Genomic DNA, 17,172 nt, shown 5'->3' on the forward strand with positions numbered 1-17,172 from the left:
TCTTAAGTGATGTTGATAGAAAAAACTCCTTGCTGAGGAAAATTTAATGCTGGCAAAAGCTGTTAAAATATGCAGAGCAAGTGAACAAACTCAAAATCAGTTAATCACTATGAAGAGCAAGTTACTAAAACTGTAAAATGTAAGCAAGAACTTAAAGGCAAAAAGCCTAAAAATGTTCAAATGATAAATAGAAACAATGCATATGACCATAAATCCATATGTTTGAGATGTGGAAGTACATACTACCATGGTTCATGTATTGCTTATAATAAGAAACATCATACATGCCATAAATTGGGACATTTTTTGCAAAGTTTGCAAATCATGTAAAGAGAGGGCCTGATGTTTGGATCTCTTGATTTGAATGAAACTTGGTGAGCATGTAGACCTAAATCCAAACAGCTCCTTGTCCAAATAATAAGACCCATTTCTCAAGCACTTCTGAAAATTGAGTGTTAAGCTTTTAAGTCTATTAGTTTCACTTCTCCTTGTAATGGCATTAGCCAAGTGGATAAGATACTGGGCACTGGAATTACATAACATAGATTTAAACTTTGCAATTTTAGTATTTTTTTATATGTAACAAAATTATTCTATTATTTTAATGTTTTACATATTGAGAAAGATAAGTAGCCTCAAATGAAAGGTCAACTTAAAACTGTTATTTTCTTTGTGCATGTGCAAAAGGACAAATGAGAAGACACTTTTATGTATTGTCTCCTTTAAGAATTTTCTTAAATTTTGTAAATTTAAAACACACACAAATTTTTTTTATAATTCAAACAATTTAATTCTACCAAATGTCAACAGTTAGAAACAAGTTAACAACATTAGATCATCAAAAGTTAGATTAAAGCTTTGTGTCAATGATCTTTTCATAATTAATACATTCTTCAAGCACAGGAATTCTCAAATACATATGTGGTACAAGGTAGCACAACTTAAATATTAAGAGTCAAACAGATTACATTATAGCTCAAAACCAAAGAAAGCCTGTGATTCCAAATGAATTAACAAATATAAATCACAAAATGATAATGATAACTATCAAAGAAATGAAACAAAAGAAAACTAGAATTGGAATGTAAAAAAAAGAATCAAAACTTGGAAAGCTTGAAGATTAATTTACAATAACAGAATTCTACATATTTGTCTTGTTAAGAATGACAATTGTTGATTTGTTATATTGTGGCAGTATGCCATATTTTTTTTTGTATAATTTTAATTTCATATTTTATCTCTTTTAATCCTGTCTCTCTGTCCATTTTTTTTGTTCTATTGTTTCCATACTTCTAAGAAATTCTGATCCAACCCTTCCCCAACAGGGTGTGGGAACAATAGACTACAAGAAGCCCTGAGGGCAAAACCTTGTTTCAGGAGGACATTCTTCGGCCAGACACGGAGGAAGCAAGTCATGTACCAGTAAGACTGAGTTTTTCAAGATCAACCAGAGCTGGTGAGTCAGACCTCAGAATAGGAGACTTATGAGAAAATAAGAAGCCAGACTTTGAGATAAATCTTCCTCAGAGAAATCATATTTTTGAAGAGACGAAAGGGTTCAGAAGAGAACATCCATCAGGATGTGGAAGTTGGAAATGAGCAATCACACGAAGTTATTTGCTGAGAATTTGGTTACCCCCTGTCCTATCAATTCTTCTTCTTTTCCCTTCTATCAATAAATCTATCGTTCATTTAGTATTTAAGTAGATTAAGAATTGATCCACGATCATAGGATACGTATTATTGTATGTTAATAGTATCGGATTGGTAATTGTAACGGAATCAGTTATGCAAAGAATTCATTTGTTTGTATTGTTATCACAGAGAAACCTGGAAAATGTATAAAGATTGGTATCTGTAAATAATCTGAAATAAAAGTTGTTCCTTGGATATCATGCTTTATTATAACTCCTTTTGCATTGAACATCTTACAATATATTGCCTTCACAAGAAGACAGTAGATTTAGAGCCAGAAGAAAACCACAAAAATAGTGGTTAGATGGCATTCTCAACATTCCAAAGACGACAAACATCAGCTATCAAGAGGTGACACAGTTGGCACATGCTCATAAACATTAGTTTCCTTTGATGTCACAAGGTAAAAAAAGACAGGGGAAAAGAAATTATATTGATAGTAAACAAGCTTCACACTTTTGGGAGATCATTCAGAATCTTACTTATTGGTCAATATATTGTGGCACATTACTAAATTAAGAGTTGCTATAAAGTGACTCTCATGTATTTTATTATAGAAGATATAAAAGAAAATCAATATTCTCACCTATTATATTCCTTATCTTCATTTGGACATGGTTTTATTTGTGGGCTATATTCTTTTCCAATATTACTGTATGAATTACAATAAGAAATATTTGGCACTTCAGAATGGACATTATCTTTAGTTAAAGAATCTGTAGCAGACTGTGAAAATTTTTCTTCTACATTTGTACAATAATAACTATCTGTTGCATCTATTAAATGTGGATTCCCTTTTTTAATAGCAGTTACAAAACTAAAACTTCTGTTTCTTGGGAAACTAGGAGAGATTGGTGAATCTATTCTTTCTTGGAAACAAATTGCATTTGGCACAGCAAGCAGACATGTTTTAAGACTTTGAGCAGCACAGGCCACTTTGTAATCAGGAATGCTATTTCCAACAGTTCTATTATCAGTGTTCAATGCATTTGTTCTATTTAAAGTTTTACAATAACTGTTTGATCTGAGATTTTCAAAAAGATGTTCACCATTTGAAGTCCTAAATGAGCTGAAAGTTGAATCAATTGGATCAGTTTGAGTTGCCCTTGTAATAAATGATGTATGACTAGGAAGTATAGGACAGGAAAATGCAAAATGAGCTCTGTGTAAAGGCATAGGCTTTGGATTTGTTGATGAACTGTTACTCCTAAAGAAGAAATAAAACAACTTTTTAAAAAAATAATGTTAAAATTAATTATTATAAAAGACTTTTTGACTACAATAAATTAGTACAGAGTAAATTTTAATCTTAATTTATCAGTTACAACATTTAATGCTTGTTTGGAAATAGCTCAAAGTATTTTCTAATACAGTAAATGCACACTAACTCAGACTAATAGAGAGTAAAGGTTGTCTAAGTTTACAAAAGTCTGACTTAGTTGAGTTTTTTTCTCTGAAAACATGAAAAATGAGAAGATGTATATACAGTAGAGTCATTTATTACAATCAGCTCTATATACCCTATTTTAGTGATTTAATAGGTTATATTGCTAGGTGGAAATCTTCAGGTCTGCATATTCAATGATAGAATGCATGTATTAAACAATGACTTAAATTCTATATTATATTGTCTACAGTAGATTTTGTATATTAATAGGACTTATTACACTTTTTATTAAAACACAAAGTCCACTGTACCCAATATAATAAAGATTTAATAAAGTAAGGACATAGAGGCAAAAGAATTAAGAATAATGACTTTTTCAAAAATTAAATAAAATAATTCTTGAATACTTAAAAATAAAAATAAATATAAACATGACAGTAAATATAAAAGTAAATAGAGCAAGGTATCAAAAATAAAAAGTAAAAATTCAAAATTATATAAATGAGAACGTTCCATTATAATGTCCCTACATCATGATGTTATATCACAGTTGGTCACATAATCATAACTATTTTATGCCATGTATAAGAAACTTGTTGTTCATCTTTAAAATTAATGCACTGGTTCTTTTTGTCAGATTTAAACATCTCCAATGCTTCAAGTATCCTAATGGAGTCAGAATTTTTTGATCTCTTGATGATGAAATCTTTGTTGAAAAGGGTGTGCATTGTCATTATCAGTTGCCTGCAGTTAGGGCAGTATTGTGTTTCTTTTAGTCTGTCATGTGTGGTGGTACTGTACACCAGTATATTTTTGTTGTTTTTATTTTATATATGTATATATAAGAATATTCTATTCCCCTTTCTCTTTGTTCTGTTTCTATACTTTCTGGAACTTTCGTCTGAATGTGGGTGGTCAGTGACCCAATTTCGGGACAAAGGGGTGAAGATAGCCCAGAGGGCAAGTGGGGGACGATAAGGACACTTTTGGCTTTGGACCGGAGGAGGAAAGACCGTCGGAGAGAGCGGTCTCGAGTTCGGTGTTGCTTCGGCCGGAAGGGTTACAAAGAACACTAAAGATAGAAATAGCATTGGAAGAAAAAAAGAACATTGGTAAAGCCGAGACTAAAGGACGAACCTTGGGTCCTCACATGTGCTCCGTCCCCATAGAAGAAAGGAATTCCAAGACGAAATCATCTTGTGGCCACCACCTCAGTCAACCATTCGGGTACCCGTTCCTTACTAGAAATTTCCATTCTTGTTCTCCCATTCTATTCTAATTCTTGTTCTTTCTTTCCTCTTCTAGTTATAAGTAGTTTTAAGTTAGTAATTAAGTGTCTCCTTTGTTACGCGAAAGAAAAGTTTAGCTCCACTGTGAATCAACAATCGGTGTTGTTTGTTTCCTTTTGTTTAATTAAAGTGAGGAACAAGGAGGTCGGAATCAACGAACCTTTCCTGTATATATGTTCATACAGTAAAATAAAGCATGTTTTATTGTTTTATATTCCTGTCTCTTTGTGAGAATTCATTCATCACCACGTGCTCACCACACATGTTTGTATTCAGTTAGTCTTATTTTGAAACACTGTGGTGAAACTGATGTACAGTCCCTGACCAAAAGTATGGAATATTTTATAATTGTTGTAGGAAAATTATTCTTATTCTGAAATAATCCAATTCACAAAAATATTATTGAACTTTTAACAATTGCTAAATGTAATAAACATATTTAAGTATTTACACACCAAACATTAAATATATTTGCATAAATTACACAAAGTTACAGCATTTTAAAAGTAAGAGTTAAACAAAAGTATGGAATACTGATGGTCAATATTGTGTAAAGCCACCTTTTTTGCTAATTACAGCTGTTATTCTTTGTGATATTGCAGAAATAAGTTTTTACATAGTTCTGGATTAACCTTTGACCATGATTATTTGGCTGTCCTCTTTAATTCTTCTATGGTTGTAATGCCATTCTCTCCATAACATTCCAAACATTTTCAACCTGTGTTAATGAGACAGGTTTTAATGCATTGGACACGACAGTAAGGAGAAGGCTAGCAGACAAAAAGTTACCACTAAAACTAAACCTATAAAAAACCCCCCCAAAAAAAAAAACAAAAAAAATGATTTGAAATGGGCCAAATTCTCAAAGACTAGACTGTTAATAAGTGGCAACAAGATATGTTCACAGATGAATCAAAAATTTGTATTGGCTATGGTAAGGATGGGGTACATCAGTATATAGAAAATCAGATAAAAAATTTCATCTTGACTGTTTAAGGCTGCGTACACACTAGGCGTTTAAAAATGCGCGTTTAACGCGTGTTTTAAAGAACCAAGAGTTCTACTAAAGTGCCCAAAAAGCGTGCGCTTTAAGAAAAATCTATAAACTTGGCCAAAAGCGCGCTTTTGAGTGTACGCCTATGTAGAACTTTTGGTTCTTTAAAACACGCATTTAAAAATGCCTAGTGTGTACGCAGCCTAAATTCATCAGCAAAATTTTCTAAATGTGCAATGTATAACCTGTAATGGGGTTGATGAGATGGCAATACTTAATAATACATTGAATGCTGATGTTATTTGAATTTATTAGAATCTTTGGTCATTAAAACATCTGAAGATCTTTCTGGTGATGAGGATTTCATCTATGAGGGATAATGCATCATGTCATAGGGCTAGACAAACTAAACAATGGATTCAAGAACCTAACATACAGAATAGCCTGCCAACAGTCAAGATAATCTCCTGTTGAAAATGTTTGGAATGTTCTGAAGAGAACAGTTTCAAAGAAAGAGCTACAGCCATAAAAAAATTAAAGATGACAGTCAAAAAATCATGGTCAGAGGTTGATCCAGAAATATGTAAAGAACTTATTTCTACAATATCATAAAAAATTAAGGCTGTAATTAGGGCAAAAGAAGACCTACACAATATTAATCATCAGCATTCCATACTTTCATTCAACTCTTACTTTGTTTAAAATGCTGTAACTTTGTAATTTATGCAAATATCGTTACTGTGTTTGGTGAGTAAACACTTCAATATGTCTATTATATTTGCCAATTGTAAAAAGTTAATCAAATTCACAAAAATATTATTGATTTTAGGATCAAAATAATTTTTTCACAACATTTACTAAATATTTCATACTTTTGTTCAGGGGTTGTATTCAAGTTCCTAGTCAAATCAGTCATCCTTCCAAAGAATTTTATAGACCACAGTACTCTAAGCATGTTAGTCCTATCCTTTCTGTTCCTAAAGCTGTTAAAGATGGTAGGATTGCACCTAAAAGTTAATTTGCTCTCTTTTAGACTTGCTATATTCTATTATATTCTAAGATGGTACTGTGTATGTCTTTTTTATATAATTTTGAGTTTTTCCTTTTTATTTTGTTTTTGGAATCTTCCTCTATTTACTTTTATATTTATTTTTATATATTCGAGAATTATTTCATTTAATTTTTAAAAAACATCTTTGTTCTATTCAAGCACTCCATCATTGAATTTATGAACCTGAATATGATCTCCATTTATAGATTGAAAATGCTAGTCCAAAAGTTTTATTTCAAATTAAATCTTGCTGGAATTCAATTAAGGCTCTTAGACATATAAGCAAAAAATTTTACCTAACCTGTCAAAATAGTCCAGTTGTATCAAAACATTTCTAACATTTTTTACCTATTCTGAAGATCATCAGGAATTTGAATATTGGAATGCTCATTTAATGTTTGTTTTGAATTGTATAAATTTTTATTTTTTGCTGTCACGCACATTACAGAATGCCTTGATATACAGTTTATAAGGTAGTATCAAAACATGCTTGTCATGCTTTCAAGATAATTCTTTCTTCCTTGTTATTAATGCAATTACCTTCCTTGGTTGCCTTGAAAATTCAATAGCCTCCATTTCTCTGATATGTTCCCCACATACAAATGTAGTTAACAACATTGTTCAACAATACAGAAAAGTTAAACCTATGCAAATTGTACAAATTCAATAATGAAAATAACTATGCAAATTATCTTGTTTATGTGCTGTTCATGTATGTATCTGTATTTAAGTAGTTCCTGTCTGACATATGTTTAGTATGGTTTTTTTCTGTAATGTATCTGCTGTTAAGCCCTAATGTTTCTAGACTTTTGTATAGTGTATGGGNGTATTTAAGTAGTTCCTGTCTGACATATGTTTAGTATGGTTTTTTTCTGTAATGTATCTGCTGTTAAGCCCTAATGTTTCTAGACTTTTGTATAGTGTATGTGGTATGATGCATGTGCAAGAAATAACTAATGCTATGCTGTAACTGATATATCAACCAGAACCAATAAACTTTTACAATATCAATATTAGCATTTTAAAATTTAAAATATCAATATATCAAAACTGATAAAATACCAAATATTGATATTTGCTGTCAATGATAAACACTCTTACTTTATAATTACCAAATCATTACATAGTAATGAAAAATTAATAGTAATTTTGTATATTGATAATGGATTAATTTTTAGTTAATGAAAAAGAATGCAGATAAATTTTGCAACAATTAATGCTCAGTTTCAAAGCAATAGTTACAACATTCTGGCATTCTCTCATTTCAATTTTTTGTTCTAGGATATTAAAATTAAAATATGTGCTTCAGAAATATATTTATGTTCTGTTTTGTTTCAAATAAAGAACCATTATTCAATCTTTATTTTTCTCCCAAAGAAGGCTAATAAAAATGACCAAAAACATGAGAAGATTATAAAGTATCACTGCATTTTAAAGTTTCTTCATGGTGTGGTTATTTGTAACATCTGTAGATGTTCTATGGTCTAAATCAGTGATGCATAAACTTTTTGATTGGCAGGCAAAATTGCACATAAATCATAGACCTGATACAACCTCTACCATAAATCTGGTATCAGGAGTATTAGAAAAATCAGCTACAAGTAATTGACAACCCATTAAACATTTATTTAAATACTTGAGAGGAACTATTAACATTAGTTTAATAAAGAAATTATAAACAATTTGAAGCATATAATGTTTCTGACTTTGTAAGTGATGTAATAACTGAAAGTCTACAGCAAATTTAATGTAAATTCATGTAAATTTGGAAATAAATGCTATAGTTTTGACATGGTTGTCAAGATGGATGGGAAGCTGGAGATTTTTTACCAGGCCCAGAGAAAATTTAGGAGCCTGTAGTGAAAGATCAAAGGGTCCTAATAAGAGGCAAAGCCACTTTATCCTAGAGCCACAAAAGCTCTTAACAATCCTGAGTTTAAAGAGTAAAAAAATATCAAAGTATAGTTCAATCAACTACTGAAACTGAGTTTAGAGTGGCTGCAGCTGTTACTGCAAAGGAAATAATTTGGTCAGCCAAACTATTATCAGAAATTCAGACACAGCCAAACAAGCCTACATCAAATATACAATCAAAATGCAACCAAGCAAATCAAGAACCCAGCATTTTATCTAATGCTAAAACCTATGGATGCACATTATTGCTTTATTCATAACACATGAAAAAAAAGTCAGTACTGCTTATGCTAGAAATGATGAGCAAGATGCTGACAGTTTAACAAAATCTTTGCCTAAGCTAAAATATGAAGTACAGTTGACCCCCTATAACACGGGTTCTTATAGTTCAGATTCCTGTATCACAATGAAAAAATTGCGACAGTATTCGCACAAACATGCTAAAAAAACTCCTATAATTCAGTAAAACATCATCGCCGACTCGTGTCGTGACAGGATTGGTCGAATCTGGACCAATAGTGGATATTGCACAAACCATTGAGTTTAAACGAGCAGCAGACCTACTAAAAACCATTTATTATTTAACATCCATAAAAATTATATTTATATTAATGATGTCTCCAAAGTTCAGCAAATTTTTGCAAAAAAAATAATTTATCAGGAAGTACGTAAGCGCCATTCAATGGCAAACTCCACGACGAAAACAAGCTTAAGCAATGGCATAGTTGAATGGTGCACGCTCGGTAAGTAATCCTACAATTTTTTGTTTATAGCATAGTTTATATGGATTATTCCCAAAAAATTATATGTATTTTGGAAATGTTGAGTCAAATTAATCTAGAATCGATTAATTTTATGGAAGAAACCTTTCAAACAGCCGTAGTCCGTAAACTGAATACGTGCCGGGCTGTGATTGGCTGGACTCATAGAAAATGGATTCATAAAAACCAGAATGTATCTACCGTGTTATAGGGGGATCGACTTATAGTCATCTTTAGGACTTCCTTTTCACAACTGATTAAACAAAGATAAAGTTTATGTTTGCCTTTTTAACATTGATGTTAAAAAGGTAACATTGCAGCTTTAGAACATCATATTATTATGACAGTTGTTTTCTTTCTGTTTACAAATGTTCAAATTTGTTTGTTTCAAAACAAAAATAAGTTTTGTTTTGTAAATGATATAACATTGATTTCTTAAAGATCCTAAGCACTCTACTGCAGGATTGTTTAAAAGTTACATGAATGGATTTTCTCAAGTATTTAAAGTATTTCACTAATACTTTATTTTAAGACCCTAATTTAAGTTTTAATGTTCAGCTAACATTGAGAACAGAAACTATAACTAATGTAACTGAAACTTTTGCTTGCTAAAGACAAATAAAAGATTATGTGAAATCTGACCATGAAGTTTGCATCAATTCATGTTTGTATTGGCAGCTGAATATTCCTTGGATGTATTTTGTACCATACACACGATTTCAGAACCCTCAGTATCACTCAGCTTAGCAAGACATTCTGTATTTGCAGGCACAAGTTCATTTAATTTTATGAACAATTTTATAAGTTCTTACTTGGACTACTTTGAATAATTTAACCTCTGAAGGGGAAACGCCCCCCAAGATGCCCTAGATCAATGGTTCCCAATTAGTGGTACGCGTACCCCCGGGGTATGCGAAATTGCATGAAGGGGTATGCACGGCAATCTAAAATTGGTCAATTTAAAATTTAAATGCATGAGATGAAGCAATCAAAAAAATAATGGGTGGACCATAAAAAATTCGGCAATTTACAACATGATGTCGAATGCACAAATTCGCTTATTTATAACTAAAAATATTCTCGAAATTTCATCAAAAAAATGCATTTGCGGCAATACCTAAATGAAATTCTTGCGCAAGAAACAAAAATTGTACAATTAACACAATTTGTTTTTGCAAAATTAATTTTAAAAATTTTTGTCGCTATTGCAAATAACTCCACCGACCACCTTCCCATCTCTGACCAAGACGAATTAATAGACATTTCATGCAACAGCAGACTCAAGAGTTGTTTTGCAGAGCAATCACTGGGTAATTTTTGGGCTGACCTAAAAGGCATTTATCATGTCGGCGAAGCGGCAATAAAATATTTACTACCATTTTGCACAACATACCTCTGCGAGAGTGGATTTTCGACCATGACAAACATGAAAACTAAACATCGTCACCGACTTCAACTCGAAGATGACTTGAGACTGAAGCTGATCAAAAAGCAACCAGATTTTACAAAGTTGTGCAAAGAAAATCGTGCACATTTGTCACATTAAAATTAAATAACCTTATGTTATTTTCATTATTATTAGAACTGTATTTTAAAGGTAATAAATGTAAAAAAAAAACTTATTCTATTTATCACTAGCTGTCTACCCACAGCTTCGCTCTCATTATATCGAATTTTCTCGTGGGAATAAGATATTTTCTTGCATTAAAATGTAGCATCCGTCCATCTCCAACATGTAATCTATCTCTGTGCCAAATTTTATTAAAACCTGTTCAGCGGTTTAGACGTGAAAGGTGACAGACAGACAGAATTACCTTCGAATTTATAATATTAGTATAAATTAATATGAATTTCTGCTATAAGGGGTACGCGAGTTTGAGCTCTTTCTTGAAGTGGTATGCAGGAAAAACTAATTGGGAACCACTGCCCTAGATAAAATGGTACTTTTATAAGTTAATGAAATTTACTCTCTTACATCTATGGACTACAGTAGACCCCCCCTATAACACTGTTGATAATTCTGTATTATATGAATTCCATGCTGTACAAGTCACTTAGATTTTACAAATATGTGAGCCGTTCATAGCCCAGCACATGTACTTGTAAAATCTAAGTGACTCGTACAGCATGGAATTCATATAATACGGAATTACAACAGTGTTATAGGGGGTCTATTGTAATTCTCAACAGGATATTTCTTAAATTGTTAATTTTCTGTTTGCTTGAATAATTTTATTTTTTTTGAAAAATACTTGTTCATTGTCAAAGTCATTAGACAACACAGTTGTTGTTTGTTATTATTCAAATTCACCACAAAGTTATTCAAACCATTTGCAAACTATTTTTCAAGTTACAATATCACCTCCAAAACATTTTTATAATATTTAATATATTTAGCCATCTTTTCAAATCTAAAACAAAATTTCACATTTATTCATCATTTGATTTCATTGCTCTCTATTTGTTATGGCAAGGACACAAAACATGCACTCACAAAAATCTTGAAGACAAATCAATAACACAATGAGAAGATCAAATTAAATTCATTTCAAGTTCTCTAATGGTATCTATATTTAATAAAATATAAAAATACAGATTACTAAAAAGCAAATAGTTCATTTGTTTTTAGCAATATCACCAGAGGACATTTAGTCAATTTGCATTATTGCAGAAATATAGCCTCCATAAAAGGATCGTCTCTGTAGATGATAATTGGGTGTCACTGGTGATTGTAAAGATGGATGTTCAAAGATTTTTTGTATCTTCTCTATATTTATATTTTCTGTATTTTATTAAATCAAATTAAATCTTGTTATTTTGTTTCAGGAAGGTAACAGATTTAATATTAGATGATTTTAGATAATATTACAATAAAATTTTAAAATATAAACATTTCTAAATTGTTTACTGCCATTTGAAATATGTCATTTCCTCCTTTTCTTGAAAATGCCATCTGAAATTTTAATACAATATTTTATTATATTTATAATATATCAGTTTTTAAAATGGTTGAACCATACATTGCTCCAAACAAAATCTTGATGGCCAAATTCTTTAATAAATGTTTTTACTTATATTAACACTTCTTGAAGATCTTCTAAGTAGGTCAAAAAGGATAGAAAGATGTTAATTTTGATAACTGTTGGATTAATTTTTTTGGTTAGTGAGAACTTATGTAATTTTATACTTATATTTAATTTAATTTAATTTTACATTATTGGCAGCACAAAATCAGATTTTTAAGTTATATGTAGGGTGATTCAAATTAAAATTACCCTGTTCAGTACCTTCTGTAGAGAGAACTGAGGTGTACTATGCACAGTACCTCTAGTGCCATCTAACAATACTATATATATATTTATTTATTTATTATGGCGCCTACCCAAAGAAGACATGAGTATTACACATAATCTCTATATGGTTTATTTCGGCATGTCAGGTGTGGTGCTATTGCACCACTTTTTGATCATTTTTGTTTTTATTTTATTTTATGAATTGGCTCTCATTAGGGGGAGCTGCTCACTCCTCCTAACCTCTGATGGGGAATATTTAAGATCTTTTCTGGCATTCATGAGCCCTCTTTTTGGATGTGTCCCCTTGTGAGGTGACATTTCAAACTGTGAACAAGGAGTCAATGTGCAGGAGTGTGAGAGTACATCAAAGTGAAAGAATGAAGTAGGCTGTAAATCCATTTCCATCTGATACTGTTGGAATTATTTCTTAATGTAATATGGTTGCTGTTTATTCAATTTCTATATATAAACCAGAAATGCTGTGAGACAGTCTACCAAACAAGCTTTTTGGATTAAAGAGACGTTATATATTAATATAAAAATGGAATTACAGTAGAGCGTCGTTTATCTGAAAGTTGGTTATCCGAAATGTCCGTTATCCGAAAGCATTCCAGTCGGCAAATTTAAATTTTCGCTAGTGCTGTGGCGCTGCAATCTTCGGCTATTTCTCGAACTACTCAAATATTTTACGTTTTTAATACTAAATTAACATCTGAAGTATTTTTTATTGTTTTTATATTTTTCAATATATTTATTTTGTTTGTACAAAATAAAAAAATAATTTTTAACGATACAATAGTCTTCGTTAGGCTTAACATCGACGAAAATTCAGTGCAAAGCGACATGCAATGGAGAAAAATTTCAACACGGGATAAATTAATATATTTTTTCGTACATAATTGGTTATTTGAAAAATAAGTTATACGAACAACCCCAGTCCCCAATTGATTCGGATAAACGACACTCTACTGTATTTTATCAGTAAACAAGTTATAAACTGTAAATACTACATGTGAATCAAGGTTGTATTGTCCTTATAATTGTTGTTATGGGTATTTTTTTTGTATAATTAGTTTAATCAAGTTCCCCATCACAATTGTTCGCATTGTGAACTATACAGGCAATATAGTATGCTTCTATCAAACTTATATTATATCTGTGCTCGTAGTATTATTAATAACTAAACTAATGTGCCTCTATGCATTATGTTTCATCACCACAATATAATATATAAAGACACATTAATTCAATTATTGTTTATTTATACTACAGATATAATACAAGTTTGAGGTGTATAAACCTTAAAGATCTGAGTTTATTCTGCCAATAAAATAAAGTAAAATTAAATTAAATATTATCATATTTACATGGATTGGCCAGCATGTCGTCTATTCAAAGGAAACCATAAAATCAGATTATTCTGCATGGTAAAAACAAGCATGCTGATTTATCCTGGGAAATGCAAGCATGCTGGTTTATGTGAGGTTATACATCGCTATCCAGAGCATGTTAAAAATTGAAATGAATTATGTCACATGGATTCTCATATACACCAGTTTTTATTCTAAAATTGTGAAACTGTCATCATTACATAAAAAACTACAATTATACATTTAATATCTGCATTAAGTATTCTTTTTAATGATGTAAAATACTCATCATAACAACAACACAACATAACATTAACCCGATAAATATAAATTAATACACAACCAACCATAAACCATAATAATCTGGCAGATTACAAGCAAAATATATTAAATTTGGAAATTATATGATAAGGCCTTAGGTGCCATCTACTGATGAAAGTAGTAACTATGATTTTAGATTTTAAATTTAAAATTTAGTGTAGTCTGGAAGAAAAGAATCAGCCCAGAGCAAAAGTCAAAACCTCCACTTACCATGTGGTGCACTGACCAGTTACACCACCTGGACCTCTGAGCGACTCCTCTTCTTCACACACTTTTAAACTTTTATATATAACCATCCAAGGCACCACCTGGGGTCATAGGGCACGTAATGCCTTATCATATAATTTCCAAATGTTTGTTGCTTTGTAATCTGCCTGATTATTATGGTTGATGGTTGATTGTGTATTAATACTCATTATGATGCCAATAATGCTTTTTATGTTCATTTTATTTGATCCAAAAATGCAAAATAAACATATCAAATTTCAGAAACTCTTTGTAAATTATCTCAACTTATACCATTAACATTTGCTTTGTGTGAAATCTGAGAGGAAAGTGTTGTCTTTCACCATCAGGATAGTACTGGTAAAACTTTATTACTTTTGCTGCAGATTGTCAGTGAAACCCACAATGACTAAGTAGTACTACTAACATCAATAAGCTGCTAATTGTTTTATTAACCTGTAAATGAAAACTCTCTTCCTGGTTATAAGTCAGTCAATTTACAATGTTATTATTTTACTGTACTCAGAAAAATGTTTTCTTTAACATTTATTTAACAACTAGTTTTGTTAGATCTGATTAATTTTATTTTTTAGTCACAGTTTAACCAGCATGCTGGTAACCCAAAGTTTCTGGCATGCTGGTCAACCCAAGTCATATGCAGCATGCTGGTCAATCTGCAAAAATACAGTAAATGTACAGGTAGAAAAGTCTATTAAAGAGTTTGGACATCAAGATTTTGTTTATAGCAATGGATAATTCAACCATTTTAAAAACAGATATATTAATAATTATATATAGTAAAATACTGTATTAAAATCTCAGATGGCATTTTTCAGAAAAGGAATAAATAACCTAATTCAAATGGCAGTAAACAATTTAGAAAGTTTTTTTGTTGTATTTTAAATTTTATTGTATTAAGTCAAATAAAGAAGTTTTGACAAAAGTATGAGTTACATATTAACCATTACTTGCTATATCCACTGCTAGTGATACAGATTAAATATTTCAAAATTGATATAGCAAGTAATGGTATAAGGAGCAAATTTACTCGATCTCTGTGTTCATTTTAACTGATTTCAATTGTATATCTAGATCTGATAATTTCATAAAATATTAAAAATTATTTATTAATTACAATTACAATACTTTTTAAAATTAAGTTTACCTGTTTGGAGGATGCTTGATTTGATTAGACTTTTGTTCCAATTTAAATGATTGTGAGTGTTCATAATATGTATTTCTAATATCTTGATGTATATCATCTGAGAAACAAACATTAAGTAATTTTTATTACATCTTTAAAATAAATAATTCCATTAATTTAAATAATGACATTTAAATTATCTTATTTTATAATTAATAAAAGCATTTTCATATTAAACAAAATACTAATAAATGTCTTACACTAATGTCAGCTGATAATACTATGCTTTTTAACCTCACAAAAACATAAGCAAATGAAATAATAAAGTTTTCAAGTGTAACAGTATATAATATTGTTAATAATATATATAATTAATATTATTATAATTATTAATATTATTAATAATATATATATTATTATATTAATATTAAACTTGTTTAATGTAAAAACGATATAAACATTATACAAATAATATATTAACATAATAATAAAATAAATTAAAAACTTTGATCAAATAAAAAAATAATAATGATAAAATTAACAATATATTAGCGTAAGAACTAACTCTGGCTAAGATTTTTTGATCTTACAAGTTAGTCAGTTCAAAAGACATCGATAGAATGAATATTCATCTTTCAGTCATCTGCAAAGACTTTAATTTCAATAAAATATACTTGGCCCAGTGAATTTATTCTTATGCCTTGCAGATTTTAATTATGACTTATTGTTAAAAAAAAGAAAATAATATATTCTGAAGAAGTGAAAAATTATAAAACTCATAAAGCTGGAATAATAGTCAATAACACATAGATCCTCAGTATCTACTCTAGCACTTAATTTATTAATCACACAAATTTTTTTGACCCCATTTAGGTCTTTATATTTCTTCCATATACAGTCATTTCATTGAACACAATGTATACAGAATAAATTAAGTGTTTGGCAGAGGACATAAATATTTAAATCAAACATTTCTGTACAGATTCTCAAACATGAAATTAAAAAGTGATCTACAAGAACACTCCATCAACAAAGTGACAAATTTAAAATGAACATTTCTGTATGAATTTTCAAAAGTAAAAATTAAAACTAAATAAAATTTTTTAAAATTTTTGTATGATTAGTAAATCAAATACTAGAGTAGTACTGAGATTTCTGTCTGAGTTAGTGAAAAAATTATTTCTATACTGTTATCAAAAACGTTATGAACATAACATACTACTGAAATGTATTATAATACCAAATGGTAACATCTAATGGCATTATATTGTTAAGTACTGGAAAAGAACATCAAATCTTCACAGACATAATTCAATTTATGTATTAACTCAGGATACATTTCTTCATAATTGAAGTTTCGACTATTTACAAAAATATCAAATTTTCGAGTCTATCACAATCCTTTTTTTATACATCACCAGAAGTAACAGTTAACATGGTATTTGTTTTGAAGAAAAACTTCTTAAAAAAACACAGCTAAACAAGTAAAAAGAGGTTACAATGTTAAAAACGATCAAGTGTCAGCCTTCTATTGTAGGTTCTGACACTTTACATTAAAAACACGAAGAATTCTTCTCACCATGCTGTCCTTATCCATTCTTTAACTGCTTCAGGCCCTCTGGTGGTGATTTCGAGTTATCCTACTTTATTTGCATATGAACACAATTTATGTATTAACTCAGGATACATTTCTTCATAATTGAAGTTTCGACTATTTACAAAAATATC

The 17,172-nt window shown here is 30.2% G+C and overlaps 1 protein-coding gene across 1 annotated transcript in view; it reads right to left on the minus strand.

The window, feature by feature from the left end:
- The window catches only part of LOC111622019, a 91,680-nt gene that overhangs the window by 7,091 nt on the left and 67,417 nt on the right, over positions 1-17,172 (minus strand). The window contains exons 8-9 of the mRNA XM_023364319.1: positions 15,466-15,562; positions 2,282-2,902 (exon numbers count right to left, since the gene is read on the minus strand). Of these exons, the coding sequence (XP_023220087.1) occupies positions 2,282-2,871 (590 nt within the window). The 5' untranslated portion in view covers positions 2,872-2,902; positions 15,466-15,562. The remainder of the gene's footprint in view (positions 1-2,281; positions 2,903-15,465; positions 15,563-17,172) is intronic.

The sequence above is a fragment of the Centruroides sculpturatus genome, unplaced genomic scaffold, assembly GCF_000671375.1.
Source record: "Centruroides sculpturatus isolate CEXI.00-Female unplaced genomic scaffold, Cexi_2.0 scaffold225, whole genome shotgun sequence".
NCBI classification, from domain to species: Eukaryota; Metazoa; Arthropoda; class Arachnida; order Scorpiones; family Buthidae; genus Centruroides; species Centruroides sculpturatus.